Source organism: Ranitomeya variabilis, chromosome 5 (assembly GCF_051348905.1).
Source record: "Ranitomeya variabilis isolate aRanVar5 chromosome 5, aRanVar5.hap1, whole genome shotgun sequence".
NCBI classification, from domain to species: Eukaryota; Metazoa; Chordata; class Amphibia; order Anura; family Dendrobatidae; genus Ranitomeya; species Ranitomeya variabilis.
In genome coordinates this window covers 343,811,832-343,825,639 of record NC_135236.1, presented here as the reverse complement: position 1 = coordinate 343,825,639, position 13,808 = coordinate 343,811,832, and the positions used below count along the sequence as shown (strand labels likewise).

At 46.3% G+C, this 13,808-nt stretch overlaps 1 protein-coding gene across 1 annotated transcript in view; it reads right to left on the bottom strand.

Annotated features, from left to right (window-relative positions):
* The window catches only part of LOC143775011 (protein kinase C delta type-like), an 84,891-nt gene that overhangs the window by 46,140 nt on the left and 24,943 nt on the right, over positions 1–13,808 (bottom strand). Inside the window, exon 2 of the mRNA XM_077262827.1 lies at positions 5,830–6,089. Coding sequence (XP_077118942.1) covers positions 5,830–6,089 — 260 coding nt within the window. The remainder of the gene's footprint in view (positions 1–5,829; positions 6,090–13,808) is intronic.

Sequence of the window (13,808 nt, the reverse complement as noted above, 5' to 3'; positions counted from 1 at the left end):
TCAAAAGTATCGCCCAAATCAGCTCAATTATGTATCCCATAGACACTCAAGTAAATTTAAACATGGTTACATATAGAAAGCACTAGACTATGCCAAAAATTGCAACCTAGTTTTCAAAATGCATATTGGTATATACAGATGTATCAGGATCCCATACATCAGGGGTCCCCAACCTGTAGCTCGGGAGCCACATGTGGCTCGCGGCCCCATGAATTGTGGCTCGCGGCTGTCTGCCACCTTGATGTATTAGCTCCAGGTCTAGCAAACAGGTATGAAGAGCACATCTCAAAATGGTGAATATTGTGAGCAGCTCTGCACAGAAGAGCAGATTTTGGATGTACATATGTTTAGAGATAATTTAACTATGGTAAGCTGGAGACAGGATGATACTGCCTATCAGAAAAGACATTTGAAGCTGGATGAGACAGTGTGTTGGGAGAATTTTGAATGGGGGAATTGTTGGAACCCCTGGATCTTGGTAAACTGCTTCAGGGTGATTTATGTGGAAAAGCTTTCATTATCATTATACCAGTAAAGGGCTCTTTGGTTGCCATAACTTTGAGGTGAGTGGGAACTAGATGTGGTTCACGACCCTCTCTCAGAGCTGAATGTGGCTCTCAAGGTCAGAAAGGTTGGGCACCACTGCCATACATAGATATACAACTATAGAGGTCACAAACAGTAAAATACACATACAGTATAATTATAACATAATCATACAAAAAATATATAATAACAATAGGACAAATATATTCGGATCCCATATACAAGAACATATGCAATGTCATAAACACCACAGCATGAAAACATGAATATTGGAGAAATACATCCACTAATCACAGGTGAACATAGTAACATATAATCCGCTTAGTGCTTATTCTGGCCATTTAATTACCATCATACAAAGGGCGGTACGGGATGACATTATCACCAAGAAGCTGGCTTCGGCACTACTTGTTAATGAACCTACTATAGCTACGCTGTACCTCCTCCCAAAAATCCATAAGGACATTAAGTCACCGCCCGTACGTCCTATTGTGTCAGGGAGGGGAAACTTTCTAGAACATGTTAATCGATGGATTGATTTCCACCTCCAGCCTCTCGTATCTGCTCTTCCATCATATCTCAAGGATACAGGGGAGTTGCTCCGTAAGGTCGATGGCCTGTGCCTTGAGGGTGAATTTCTACTGGTTTCAGCAGATGTGGAGTCCCTATAAACGAATATTAAACATAAAGATGGAATTGCTGCAGTTACATTTTTCTTGGAAACATCTACGTTGTCTATTGGTCTCAGGGGACTCCTGCAGGAACTACTGGAGTTCCCCCTCACACACAACTTCTTAACTTCTTTGTATTTAAAGGGTCTTTCTACCTACAGCTCCAGGGAACAGCCATGGGGGCGGCCTTTACGCCAGCCTATGCCAACCTGTTTCTGGGGCTGTGGGTGAGGGACCTCTTTTTGTCAGACCGGCTGGTGTCAATAGACCGTGTCTCTTTGTGAATACGGTATATCGACGATATCTTGTTTGTCTGGGGGCACGGCCATCGACCTTCAACAATTTATAGGGTGTCTCAACAGCAATGACCTTAACATTACACTCACTTGTGAATGGGATGTTTCCAAGATTAATTTTTTGGATGTTATGATTAGTAAGGATCACAGTGAGAATATTAATAAGGATATTTTTCGGAAGGCAACTTCCACTAACACACTATTACATGCCTCCTCCTGCCATCCCCACCATATGGTTTCATCTATACCTGTGGGACAGTTCCTCCATCTTTGCTGCATTTGTTCAACCGATATTGACTTCAAGAAGCGGGCGGAGGAACTTAGGACATGGTTTCTTGAATGTGGATATAGCAGACATATTATTAAGAAGGCATACCACAGGGCAAAACACTCTACTCGTAATTGTCTGCTATACAAACCACAGGAATATGGGAGAAGTGGTGGGGAGGGCCAACTCAGATTTATCACCACCTTTCACCCACAATCTGATAGGGTGAGATCTGCATTGACTAAGGCTTGGCCAATTTTACAAGTGGACCCTATCATTGGGAAGTTTCTTCCGAAATGGCCACTAACCACATTCAGACGTGCTAGAAATTTACGTGATTATCTGACAAGAAATCATTATACAGGACAAGGACCAAAGACGTTGTTGGATATGGTCCCGGTTGGGGGTGGTTGTGTCCCATGTGGTCGTTGTGTCGCATGTCCCAATGTGGACAGATGTAATTCTTTCTCTAACTCTGATGATAAGAGGAGTTTCAAAATCAAGAAGCGAATTACTTGTACCACCAAATATGTTATATATTATGCGACATGCCCATGTAGACTTATCTACATTGGTATGACAACGAGACAATTTAAAGTCTGTACTAGGGAGCATGTCCTGGGGATCCATGCGGCTGCGACTCACGAGGATATGACCACCCTCAAGATGGAGGAACTTTTGGAGCAGGTTGCACTCAATCAGCAAAGGCTTCAGCAAGAGATGCTGCAGTTTCAAAGGACGCAGCAAGAGGTTCTGCAGCAGCAGCAGAGGCAGCAAGAGGTGCTGCAGTGGAAGCTAGCAGAGATTCAACATGGTAAAGAGGAGACCCCTAAGATGAGGGGTGATCAGTAGAGTCATGAAGAGACCCCAAAGGTAAGGGGTGATCATTGGGTGTACTAGTATTCCTATGTAGAGTCTCGATCTGCCAGGTCTCAGGCAAATGACTTGTTGCAGTTGGTGGAAGAATGGCTCCAGCCTGAGTTTTTTCCCCATTCAAGAAAATGGAAAGAATCGTGGATGACCGGTTGGTGAGGGTTCTGCCAGCCGCCATGAAGCATTGGGTCAGGCTAAGAGACGTAGGCATTCTGGAACTGCTGATAGAGTTGATTGAGCAGTATAAACTCTCTCAGGACATTGTACCTGTGCCCGGGCATGAGGCTAGCAACTGTTCGGTGACATCTGAGCCCATGGTCTGCGGGAACTCTCACCATGAGTCTATGTGTGCCCAGCCAGTTTGTACCATCACTACGGGCACTGTTAGCAACAAACCACGATTGTGCCAGGTACTCGTGAACGGGTGCCGAACAGAGGCTCTCCTGGACACAGAGAGTAAAGTGACTCTGGTCTATAGGTCCCTTGTTGCCGGGGACAACACCAAAGGACAGAAAGTGGAGGTGATGGGTATCCACGGGGAAATCCGTGAGTACCCGACCGCGAAGGCCAATTATTCCACACCATGTGGGGACTTTAAACAGGTGGTGGGAGTGGCAAAGACCCTTCCATATGGGACTGTGTTGGGAAGAGACTTGACCCTGTTTTGGTCCCTGTGGGAGACCAGGGTCAACCCTCTCATGGAAATGTTGTACTGGGTGAAGAAACCAAAAGATGTTGAGATACCTGCCATAGCGGTCGCCAACCTAGGGATAGAGTGCCACACCTCAGGAGTGCCCCATGGTCGCCACTCATAGCAAGGTAGGATTTTTGCTATACACAGGCTGTAACGCTTGCACCCTGACTAGGTGACACGAGCGTGGGATTGTGGCCTCACTGTGCCACAAACCAGACTACCTTGGTGTTCGCTGGAGCCTCTGATGGTGAGGTCAGGCTTGTGCGGCAAGTAGCTGCCAGGTACCACTCCAGGGCGGTGTCTGGCTGTAGCATCTGTTCCCACTGGGGAACGGAAGTCTATTAACAGGTGCGAGCAAGTACAGACGAACACGACTGGTACTCTGGCAGGCACGGCAGGCACTCTGGCAGGCAGGTGGGCACACTGAAGGAACCGGGATGGTAACGGGTAGGGCAGGAACACAGGCAGGTACGAGTAGGGAACAGATAGGAACCAGTTCAGACTGGAGGGACAGTAACTGTTAGGAACCAGTTCAGACTGGATTGACAGGAACTGCTTCAGGACACACGTGAACACAGGCGAATAAGAGTAGGATAAGGGAGCAGGTAGGAACTAGTACAGACTAAAGGAGCAAAATCGCGGGATGCAAAGCAGAACAGAACCACAGGAGGCAGAGCAGAGCAGAACCACAGGAGGCAGAGCAGAACCGCAGGAGGTGGAGCAGGGCAGAACTGCAGGAGGCAGAGCAGGGCAGAACTGCAGGAGGCAGAGCAGGGGAGAACCACAAGGTGCGCAGCAGAGCAGAACAGAATAGAGCAGTGCCCCAGGTTGCTGTGAGCAGAGCCGCAAGTTGCAACGAAAAGAGCAGAGAGACGAAGAGCCACAGGAGGTGGTAGGCAAAACAGAAGGAGTGAACACAAGGGTATGCACAGCTGAGTGGGAAATCCAAACAGACAAAGATACAAACAGGTACAGATATAGACCAGAGTACAGACAGGGACAAACACTTGAACAAGTACAGGACAAGGTTTTGGGCCTGGGTATGAAGCCCCCAGGGTGGCAGAGACAGGACAGGACTGGCAGTTGCTCAGGCATCTGCCAGTGGGTGCAGATGCCTTAAGTACCTGATGCCATCTAGCAATAGCCTGTGGATATATTAGGAGAGTGCACACAGTCTTTATAAGAATCAGGAAGTGCCAGGGCCGCTGCCCTAAGCATACAGCCAGGAAGTATGCAGCAAGAAAGGACATGAGGCCCACAACAAGGAGCCGGCAGAGGACAGCACTCACAGCATGGCCTAGAGTAGTAAGAGGGGAGATGAGAAGCCATGCAGTGATGCCAGCAGGGATGTTACAGTACCCCCCTTTACACCCCTTCTTCTTCAAGCCCGCTAACATGATCAGCAGGAGGAGTATAGGACCACACACAGTCCAACCCAACAGGACATCTTTAGGGAAGAATGAGGCAGGCGTAACATCAGGAGTCCTGGAGTGCCAAGTCTCTCTCTGCCTGATGCTGTCAGCTCCCACCATGGAAAATGCAACAATCAGAACCTTTTCTTCCTGGGTGGAAGAAAGCAGAGACATGAGAACTTCCATTTTGGTATCTTCACCAACCAGCCACATGGAAGCTGAAGGTGCCCTCACTGGATCCATTTTCTGCCCGTTATCCAGAAAAAAAGTTTCCTAGTGGCAGGGATGTTCCTGGGTACTGGTTACTGGTAAAGTCATTGGAAATGAGTGGAGAGAACGCATAAACAAGGAAGAAAAAGACTAGACCAATAACGGTATGCACACCCATAGAATATACAAAATATCAAAAACTTTTATTACACCTCAAAAGGACAAGTACACAATAAAACCATTTAAAAAGGCCTGAATACAGAACCATAGGCCGCCACCCCTGAATACATGTTACAAAAAAATAATAATAACACACATAGATAAAGTGCTTAATATTAAATATATACAATGTCTCCTGTTTATGCAGATAGTATTTCAAATCACAAGATAATACATGCCGCCCACAACCAATGAACATACACTGACCAGTAATCAATTTGCTGAGATTCTATAGACAGAACATATCAGTATAGAGTTTTAAATGAGCATGCTCACTGTCCTGTTCAATGTAAAGAATATAAAGGCATAAAGTGTTAAACGGGCATGCTCTTTGCCCAGAATAGTGATCACAAAATAATACATGCCCCAGCTAATGGTAATACACTGACCAGTCATCAATTTACTGAGACTCTATAGACGGAACATGAAAGTATGAAGTTTTGAATGAGCGTGCTCACTGTCCTGTTCAATATAGATAGAATAAAGGCATGAAGTGTTAAATGAGCATGCTCTTTACCCAGTGTATCGATAGTGTGAATTAGACTATCTGAATATGGGCATAGACTATACGCCCAAGACCTTAATCAGGCACATTTTTTCATTATCTGCGCAGGAGTGCAACGCTTATTTATATTTATACGAGTGGAGAGAACGCCACCTCCTCCTGGTTGGTGAAAAGTAGGGACACGAAAGCCTCCGTTTTGTCAACTTTATCCGCCGGCCACATAGAAACAGGAGGCACCTTCACAGGATCCGTCTTCTGCCCGTTGTTCAGAGGAAATAATTCTAGAGGCAGGGATGTTCCTGAGAACTGGTCACTGGTATAGTCGTTGGAGAAGTGTGGAGAGAATGCCACTGCTTCCCCTTCTTTGGAGACGTCAGCACACCTTGACTCGACGACTAGCAGACCAGATGAAAAATAAGACTACACTGCTGACTGACTTTGAAGTATGGGAACCAGACACTTCTCGAAACTTGGTTGTTTCAAATAAAGCACCTTGCTGGGTCTTCCGACCTGAACAGGTAGTAAAGTTCTTGGCTCAGAATGACCCATAGGCATACCAGACGGCATGTGGAAGACTAATTTCTTCTTATATAAGGCTCTGACATGGAACTGTAATTGTCCCTGCAAGACTAGACTGCTCTTAAGTAGGGCTCGGGCATCACTAGACAACACCCTCACTGGATTCTGGAGCTGTAGAACGGAGATCACACACAGACTCCGTATGGCTGGCGGCTTTAACATACCAAAGCTTCCAGAAGGCAAAGAGACAGTCATAGATTTTAGTGGGGAGGAAGTACTCTCGCCAAGGGCAGCCTTTCCTACTGGCCCAAGGTTCTGGAGTTTAAGATTCTAAGGGAAGAGACCGTCAGGATGTTCCTCACAACTGCGGTGATAACACATTACCTTCTTACGACTGGATTTTTACATATAGTTACATAGTTATTAAGGTTGAAGGAAGACTTTAAGTCCATCTAGTTCAACCCATAGCCTAGCATACCCTAACATGTTGATCCAGGGGAAGGCAAAAAAAACCCATGTGGTAAGAGTAAGCTCCATCATGGGGAAAAAAAATTCCTTCCCGACTCCACATACGGCAAAAGACTAGTTCCCTGGATCAACGCCTTATCAAGGAATCTAATATATATACCCTGTAATATTATACTTTTCCAGAAAAGTATCCAGTCCCCTCTTAAATTGAAGCAATGAGTCACTCATTACAACATCATACGGCAGAGAGTTCCATAGTCTCACTGCTCTTACAGTAAAGAATCCGCGTCTGTTATTATGCTTAAACCTTTTTTCCTCTAGACGTAGAGGATGCCCCCTTGTCCCTCTCACCGGTCTATGATTAAAAAGATCATCAGAAAGGTCTTTGTACTGTCCCCTCATATATTTATACATTAACATAAGATCACCCCTTAGTCTTCGTTTTTCCAAACTAAATAGCCCCAAGTGCAATAACCTATCTTGGTATGGCAGACCCCCCAGTCCTCTAATAACCTTGGTTGCTCTTCTCTGCACCCGCTCCAGTTCAGCTATGTCTTTCTTATACACCGGACAATATAGCAAGCACCGCTCCAAGAACTCCTTAGGATCCCATGGTACCTTGGCGGAGCAGTTGGGAGGAGCTTTTCATAAGTCGCAAGTTGATTAAATATCTCATCTGAGACTATGATTCAATCTGGTGCAGCGATAGTCAGGATTTCAGATCGGGTAAAAAACAGTTTGGTTGCTCATACTGGCAAGAAAAAAGTTCATCTTCTTCTGAGAGCGAAGGCCCATGAGACTAAGTGGGACCATGGCGTGAGCAAACTGTAACGCTCGCACCCTGACTGGGTGACGCAAGTGTGGGACTGTGGCCCCACTGTGCCACACACCAGACTACCCTGGAAGGGGTGTGACTAAGCAGCTACCTTGGTGTTTGCTGGAGCCTCTGATTGTGAGGTCAGGCTTGTGCTGGAGACAGCTGCCCGGTACCACTCCAGGGCGGCGTCTGGCTGTGGCAGCTGATCCCATAAGGGAACGGAAGTCTATTAACTGGTGCGAGCAAGTATGGATGAGCACAACTGGTACTCTGGTGGCTGGCATGCGGGCACGGCTGGCACTCTGGCAGGCGGGCACGGCTGGCACTCTGGCAGGCTGGCACAGCTAGCACTCTGGTAGGCAGGCAGGCACGGCTGGCACACTGAAGGAACCAGGATGGTAACAGGTAAGGCAGTAACACAGGCAGGTACGAGTAGGATAAGGGAGCAGGAGGGAACCAGTACAGACTAATGGAGCAGGGCAGAACCACAGGAGACAGCAGAGTATGGCAGAGCCGCAAGGTGCGCAGCAGAGCAGAGCCACAGGTTGCAGCAAGCAGAGCAGGAAGGCGTAGAGCCACAGGTTGTGGTGAGCAGAGCAGAGCAATAAGTTGCGGTGAGCAGAGCAGAGAGGCGCAGAGCCGAAGGACACGGCAGGCAAAGCAGAAGGAGTGGACACAAGGGTATACACAGCTGAGTGGGAGAGACAAACAGACAAGGACACAAACAGGTACATATATAGACCAAAGTACAGACAGGGACAGACATGGGAACAAGTACAGGACAAGGGTTTAGGCCTGGGTATTAAGCCCCCAGGGTGACAGAGACATGACAGGACCTGGCAGCTCAGTAGCAAGACACTATCTGAGGGAGAAAGTTGCTCAGTCATCTGCCAGTGGGTGGAGATGCCTTAAGTACCTGATGCCTCCTAGAAATAGGCTGGGGACATATTATGAGAGTGCACACAGTCTGTAAAAGAATCAGGAAGTGCCGGGGCCGCCACCCTAAGCACCCTGCCAGGAAGTATGCAGCAAGCAAGGAAATGAGGCCCACAGCAAGGAGCCAGCAGAGGACATGACTCACAGCATAGCTTGGAGTGGTGAGTAAGAGGGGAGATGGAAAGCCATTCAGTGATGCCGGCGATCGGATGTTACACAGGTGATCTGATCATCGCCTGTGTGTAGCAGAGGCGATCAAAGTACTGAAGCTTCTAGTTTCCCATAGAGACTGGTCAAGCATGCAAAAAGTAAAAAAAGTTTTAAAAAATATATCCCCTTTTCCTCATAGGTTGTAAGCTTGCGAGCAGGGCCCTCATTCCTACTGGTATCTGTTTTGAACTGTGATTTCTGTTATGCTGTAATGTCTATTGTCTGTACAAGTCCCCTCTATAATTTGTAAAGCGCTGCGGAATATGTTGGCGCTATATAAATAAAAATTATTATTATATTATTATTATTATTATAAACAAATATATATATACTGTGTATACAACCAGACAACCCCCACATGTACTCAGCCTGGCTAATAGCTGTAAATCATGCTGCTGAGGCGATGAAAACTTAATCTTTGAGCAGCTATAAATACTCGGAGGTCACCCGAGGTGCCCGGGAAAACCCGAGCAACGAGTACACTCGCTCATCACTAGTTAAATCCTATGAAAAGTACAAAAACAAGCCCTCACATGGCCATATTAACTGAAAAATAAAAAAGTTATGGCTCTGGGAGGAAGGAGAGCAAAAAACAAAAATGCAAAGACGGAAAATGGCCAGGGGTTAAGATGCAAGTGATGAAAAAATGTAATTATGCTTTGTTCAGTATCATGATTAAGCATCATGTGCTGAATGAAATACACACATTTACACAGGAACTGAGGTTATTGATGGTTGTGTGAGGAATGTTCTGCCAAGTTGAATACACTTAAACATGTGCTTGATGAGAAATAAATCTAAAGATGCTGGAGGCCATAGTATAATATTTAGGCCACGCAGGCTGCTCTTTGTCTAATATTAAAATTTGTTTGGTGATCTGAAACATTTAAGTGGGACAAACATGGAAAAGAATAGGAAATCAGGAAGGGGCAAACACTTTTTTACATAACTGTAAAGTATAATGTCCCACACACACCCAATATAGTATGGTCACCCTCTTGTTATATCCTCTAAGCCCCTCTTTTAATGTACCCATAGCAAGCCCCTCTTGTGATGTCCCCTATGCCAGGCCCCTCTTGTAATGTCCCCACAGCCAGCCCCTCTTCTAATTTTTCCACAATCAGCCCCTTATGTCCCCATAGCAAGCCCCTTTTGGAATGTTCCTTCAAGCCTTCTTATGTCTTTCAGATGCATATACAATTACCGTATACAATTGAGTTTGTGGAAGGAGTGACCGTCGGGGTGCAGGCAGAGAAAGGGGTGAGTGGTGTCAGTAACTGACTCTGCTCCCCTGTGTGCCCACTCCTGGCCATCACTGTGCAGAATGCCTGCAGTCGGAGGACGGTGATGGGCAGCCGCAGGCATTCAAAAATGTCAGGGAGGGAGTTTTCCTCTAAAATGCGCCTCCATGGGTTGGCAGAAGGTAGCGTCTTAGTCAGCTGCCTATTCTGCCTACCCCTTGTCCCGGCCTTGGGTGTGCGTAGCTGTAAAAAAGTTGGACAGTTTTAGCCTGTGCTCAAGTCAGGAAATTAAATCTATGCTTCCTATGGGCAGGTGTGAAATATTTTCTGGCTTAAAAATGTATTAAATCTTAAAGTCATTGGTGGAGTTGCTATGAATTGATTTATTTTGACTGCTGAACGGGAACCTTTTACCTGAAGTAATTTGCTGGTCTGTCGATTAGCTAGCCTCGTGCAATGTCACAAATCACTGATGTGGCTGAGGGACTTGGTCCTGTGAATTGCTTTCCTTCAACTTTATCCATTGGCTATGCCACATAACAGTACTCTACATTCACTATTTCAACTTTGGGTGGTCATGGCACTAGAATCGATCCACTCCTCATTTTCCTTTCTCCACCAACATCCCTACACATTTTCTTTCAAACAAAATATTAAAGTCTCTAATATATTCTCTTTTACATCTTTATTTTGCACTGCAAACACAATATTACTGGCTTCCAATAAAAGCAAAATAAAAAAATGTGGCGTTTTTCGCATGGCATTCCCATAATGAATGGAATGATTGCACCAATATGCAGCCACTGCTTCATTCACTTGGGGCATTTCAGAACTGTGTGTTCTAGGGAGCAGTGGGGCTCCCAGGGGTCTTGTGGATATGTGGTAACTTGCAATCTTTAGAATAATTCTTTAACTTGTAATTTAACACAATACAAGTCATTGAAAATGTTTAATGCATCACTACATCATAACATGTGGTAAATGAACATTTGGGACATCTGTAGGACATACTGGTCACTTGTAAGAATACAGTAGTTTATATCATAAATAACTTTGTGCAGACTCCAAGTTTGATAACTTTAGAGAATTCCAGTCCATCCACTTGTCTTTCACTAGTCTCTATACTTAAATGGGTCCTGAATAGTGATGGGCGAGCACTAAAATGCTTGGGTGCTCGTTGCTGGGGTTGAGCAAATTGGAATGGTCGGATGCTTAACCTGAGCAACAAGCCCAATGTAAGTCTATGGGAGACCCGAGCATTTTTTCCGGCGGCCCCCCCGGCAGTCTGCAAAGGGACTACAAATTACGGAAATCAATGGGAACCATGCTCAAATGACATGGGAACAGCATGGAGAGACCCCTGGAAGCATTTCTGACTCCCAGGTCACTGTGAACAATTGTCAGAGTCTTATGCCACTTTTACAGACTCACTATAAAACATACAAAAACTAAACCAAAATGGATTTTCCTGGGAAATATGTTAAGGAGCATCTTTTTCAGGGTAATGACTTGTATATAAGGCAAAATAAATAACCCAAAAAAATGCTCACACGCCTTGGGCTATGTTCAAACGTAGCATTTTTGATACGTTTTTTAACTTTAGCATTGCTTTCAACCAAATCAAATGCATTCACTGGGAAATGTCATGTTAACATTTTACAACCTTATCTGACCATATGGTGTGTGACACATCATCAGACATATCCTGTTTCAATTATGAAAGAGGGACTCTGAAAGTCACAAAGCCTTTTTTTTATAGGGCCATCAGGCAGCCTTTACTATTCTTAAAGGGCCAGCAGTCGGCCCTCACTATTCTTAGCCATCAGCCAGCTATGCTTTGTTGTTCCCATTATTAAACAGTGGGTCTCCTATACTGTTATTGCGTATGCAGTGAGTGTCAGGGCTGCCCAAAATTTGGACGCACCGCAATACCCCTTTGAAGAGACGTACAGGAGGGCCTGGGTAGGTCTCCCATACAGTTTGCCTATGCAGTGAATGCAAAGCCTGCCAAAAATTTGGAGGCACTCCAATGTTCCTTGGAAGAGATGTGGAGGAGGGCCTCATAAAAAAAGTTCCCATTAGAAAGGAGCGGGTCTCCTATACTTGTAATGCCCATACACTAAGTGTATGTGCTGACAAACATTTACTCCTGGGGTGTATACATGAACATACTGTATAGCAAATTTTTTTGACGGGCATCATAAACACTCTTTAAAAAAATTATGTGGGTGTTGCATCACAGACCATGGTCACCCTGGTGATATGGTGGTGGAGGATGAGGATGAGGAGAAGGAGGAGGACAACAGCAAATAGCCAAAATAAAATCAGCAAGCATATACCCATGTGTGGGTGTGAAGAGGTGCATGGGTATAGACCCCCCAAAAAAACACTGCATTTGAGTTTACGTTACTCTGCTATCATTTGGTGGTGTTGAAAACTCTGGCCCAATCCAGTCCTTGTTCATTTTTATAAGCGTCAGCCTGTCAGCTGTAAGGTCTTTGGAACTCCTAAAGTGAACCCTCAGATCCATGACAACGAACCTCCCAAGGGTGAGTTAACCAGATTGACCACCCCCTATACAGGGAGCGTTAGGGGCAGGCCCGAGGGAGACTATTGCCGCAGAAGCTGGTACCTGGGGACAGGAAGTAGGAGATACAAAACGGGAATGGTAAAGCGCGGGACAGGCAGACCGGGAAAAGACGCAAGGCAGACTGGCATAGGAAAATACACAGAGAAGGCTGGAAATGACCGAGGCACGAGGCAACCTGGATATGGCGGGGTCACAGAGGAAACTGGGCAGGGCAGAGACACAAGGCTGACAGGATACGGTGGAGACACAGGACAGGGCAATGACACAAGGAAGGCAAGATACGATGGAGACCGAGAACAAGCTGGACTGGAACGGGACACAGGACAGACTGCGCTGAGACAAGAGAGGACCTGGGTCATAAGAAGCACAAATGACAATCAGGCAAGAGCAGAGGGTGGGATAACCATACACTGCATGCTGTAGGAGTTCCGGGTCAGGATCCTCCAAGGTCACAGAGTGGAGGTACGGCACGTCTGCATACCAGAACGAGGAAGTGCGCGTGCGCAGAGGGAGTTGGAGTGAGAGGTGTGCACGCGCACCCAACGAGCCCCAGGAACCAAAGGTGAATCAGGAAGAGGAGCGATAGGAGGATGCGCGCCTACAGCAGGAGCACGCCGGAGCGGGTAAGTATGGCGCCGAGAGGAGGAGAGAGAGCGGCACGCGCGACAGCAGGTGCGGCGGCGTGGAGCGGCGCCGTGACATCAGCATTTTCAGTTGACAGGCAGATGCGCTTATCAGTTATATTTCCACCAGCAGCACTAAAAACCCACTCTGACAAAACACAAGCTGCAGGGTAGGCCAGGACCTCCAAGGAGTAGAGAGTCAGTTCATGCCACGTGTCCAGCTTGGATACCCAATAATTATAAGGCACAAAGAAATCACAGAGGACTTTGGTACGGTCAGCAAGGTACTCTCTCAGCATCTTTCCAAACTTTGCACTCCTACTGACAGCACCCCGCGCTTCAGGGCCTGTGCGATGGGAGGGTCTGAGAAAACTCTCCCAGAACTTTGACAGTGTTTCCCTGCCTCTGCTGGATTGGATTTGCATCTCTCTCGCCTGTATTCCTTGGCTGTCCAACGATCTGTGACCTCTGCTGCCAGCAATTTCAGATGGGAATTTTTTGAATAATTTTGCAACAAGGGCCTTCTGGTACTGCCCTTTTTTAGTAAGCCTGTCTACCTAGGGAATAAGAGATAGAAAGTTCTCCCTGTAGCATGGGTCTAGAAGTGTCACCAACCAGTAATGACTGTCACCCAAAATTTTGAAAATGCGAGGGTCACGGGAAAGGCAGCGTAACATAAACTCAGCCATGTGTGCCAGACTGCTAAACAG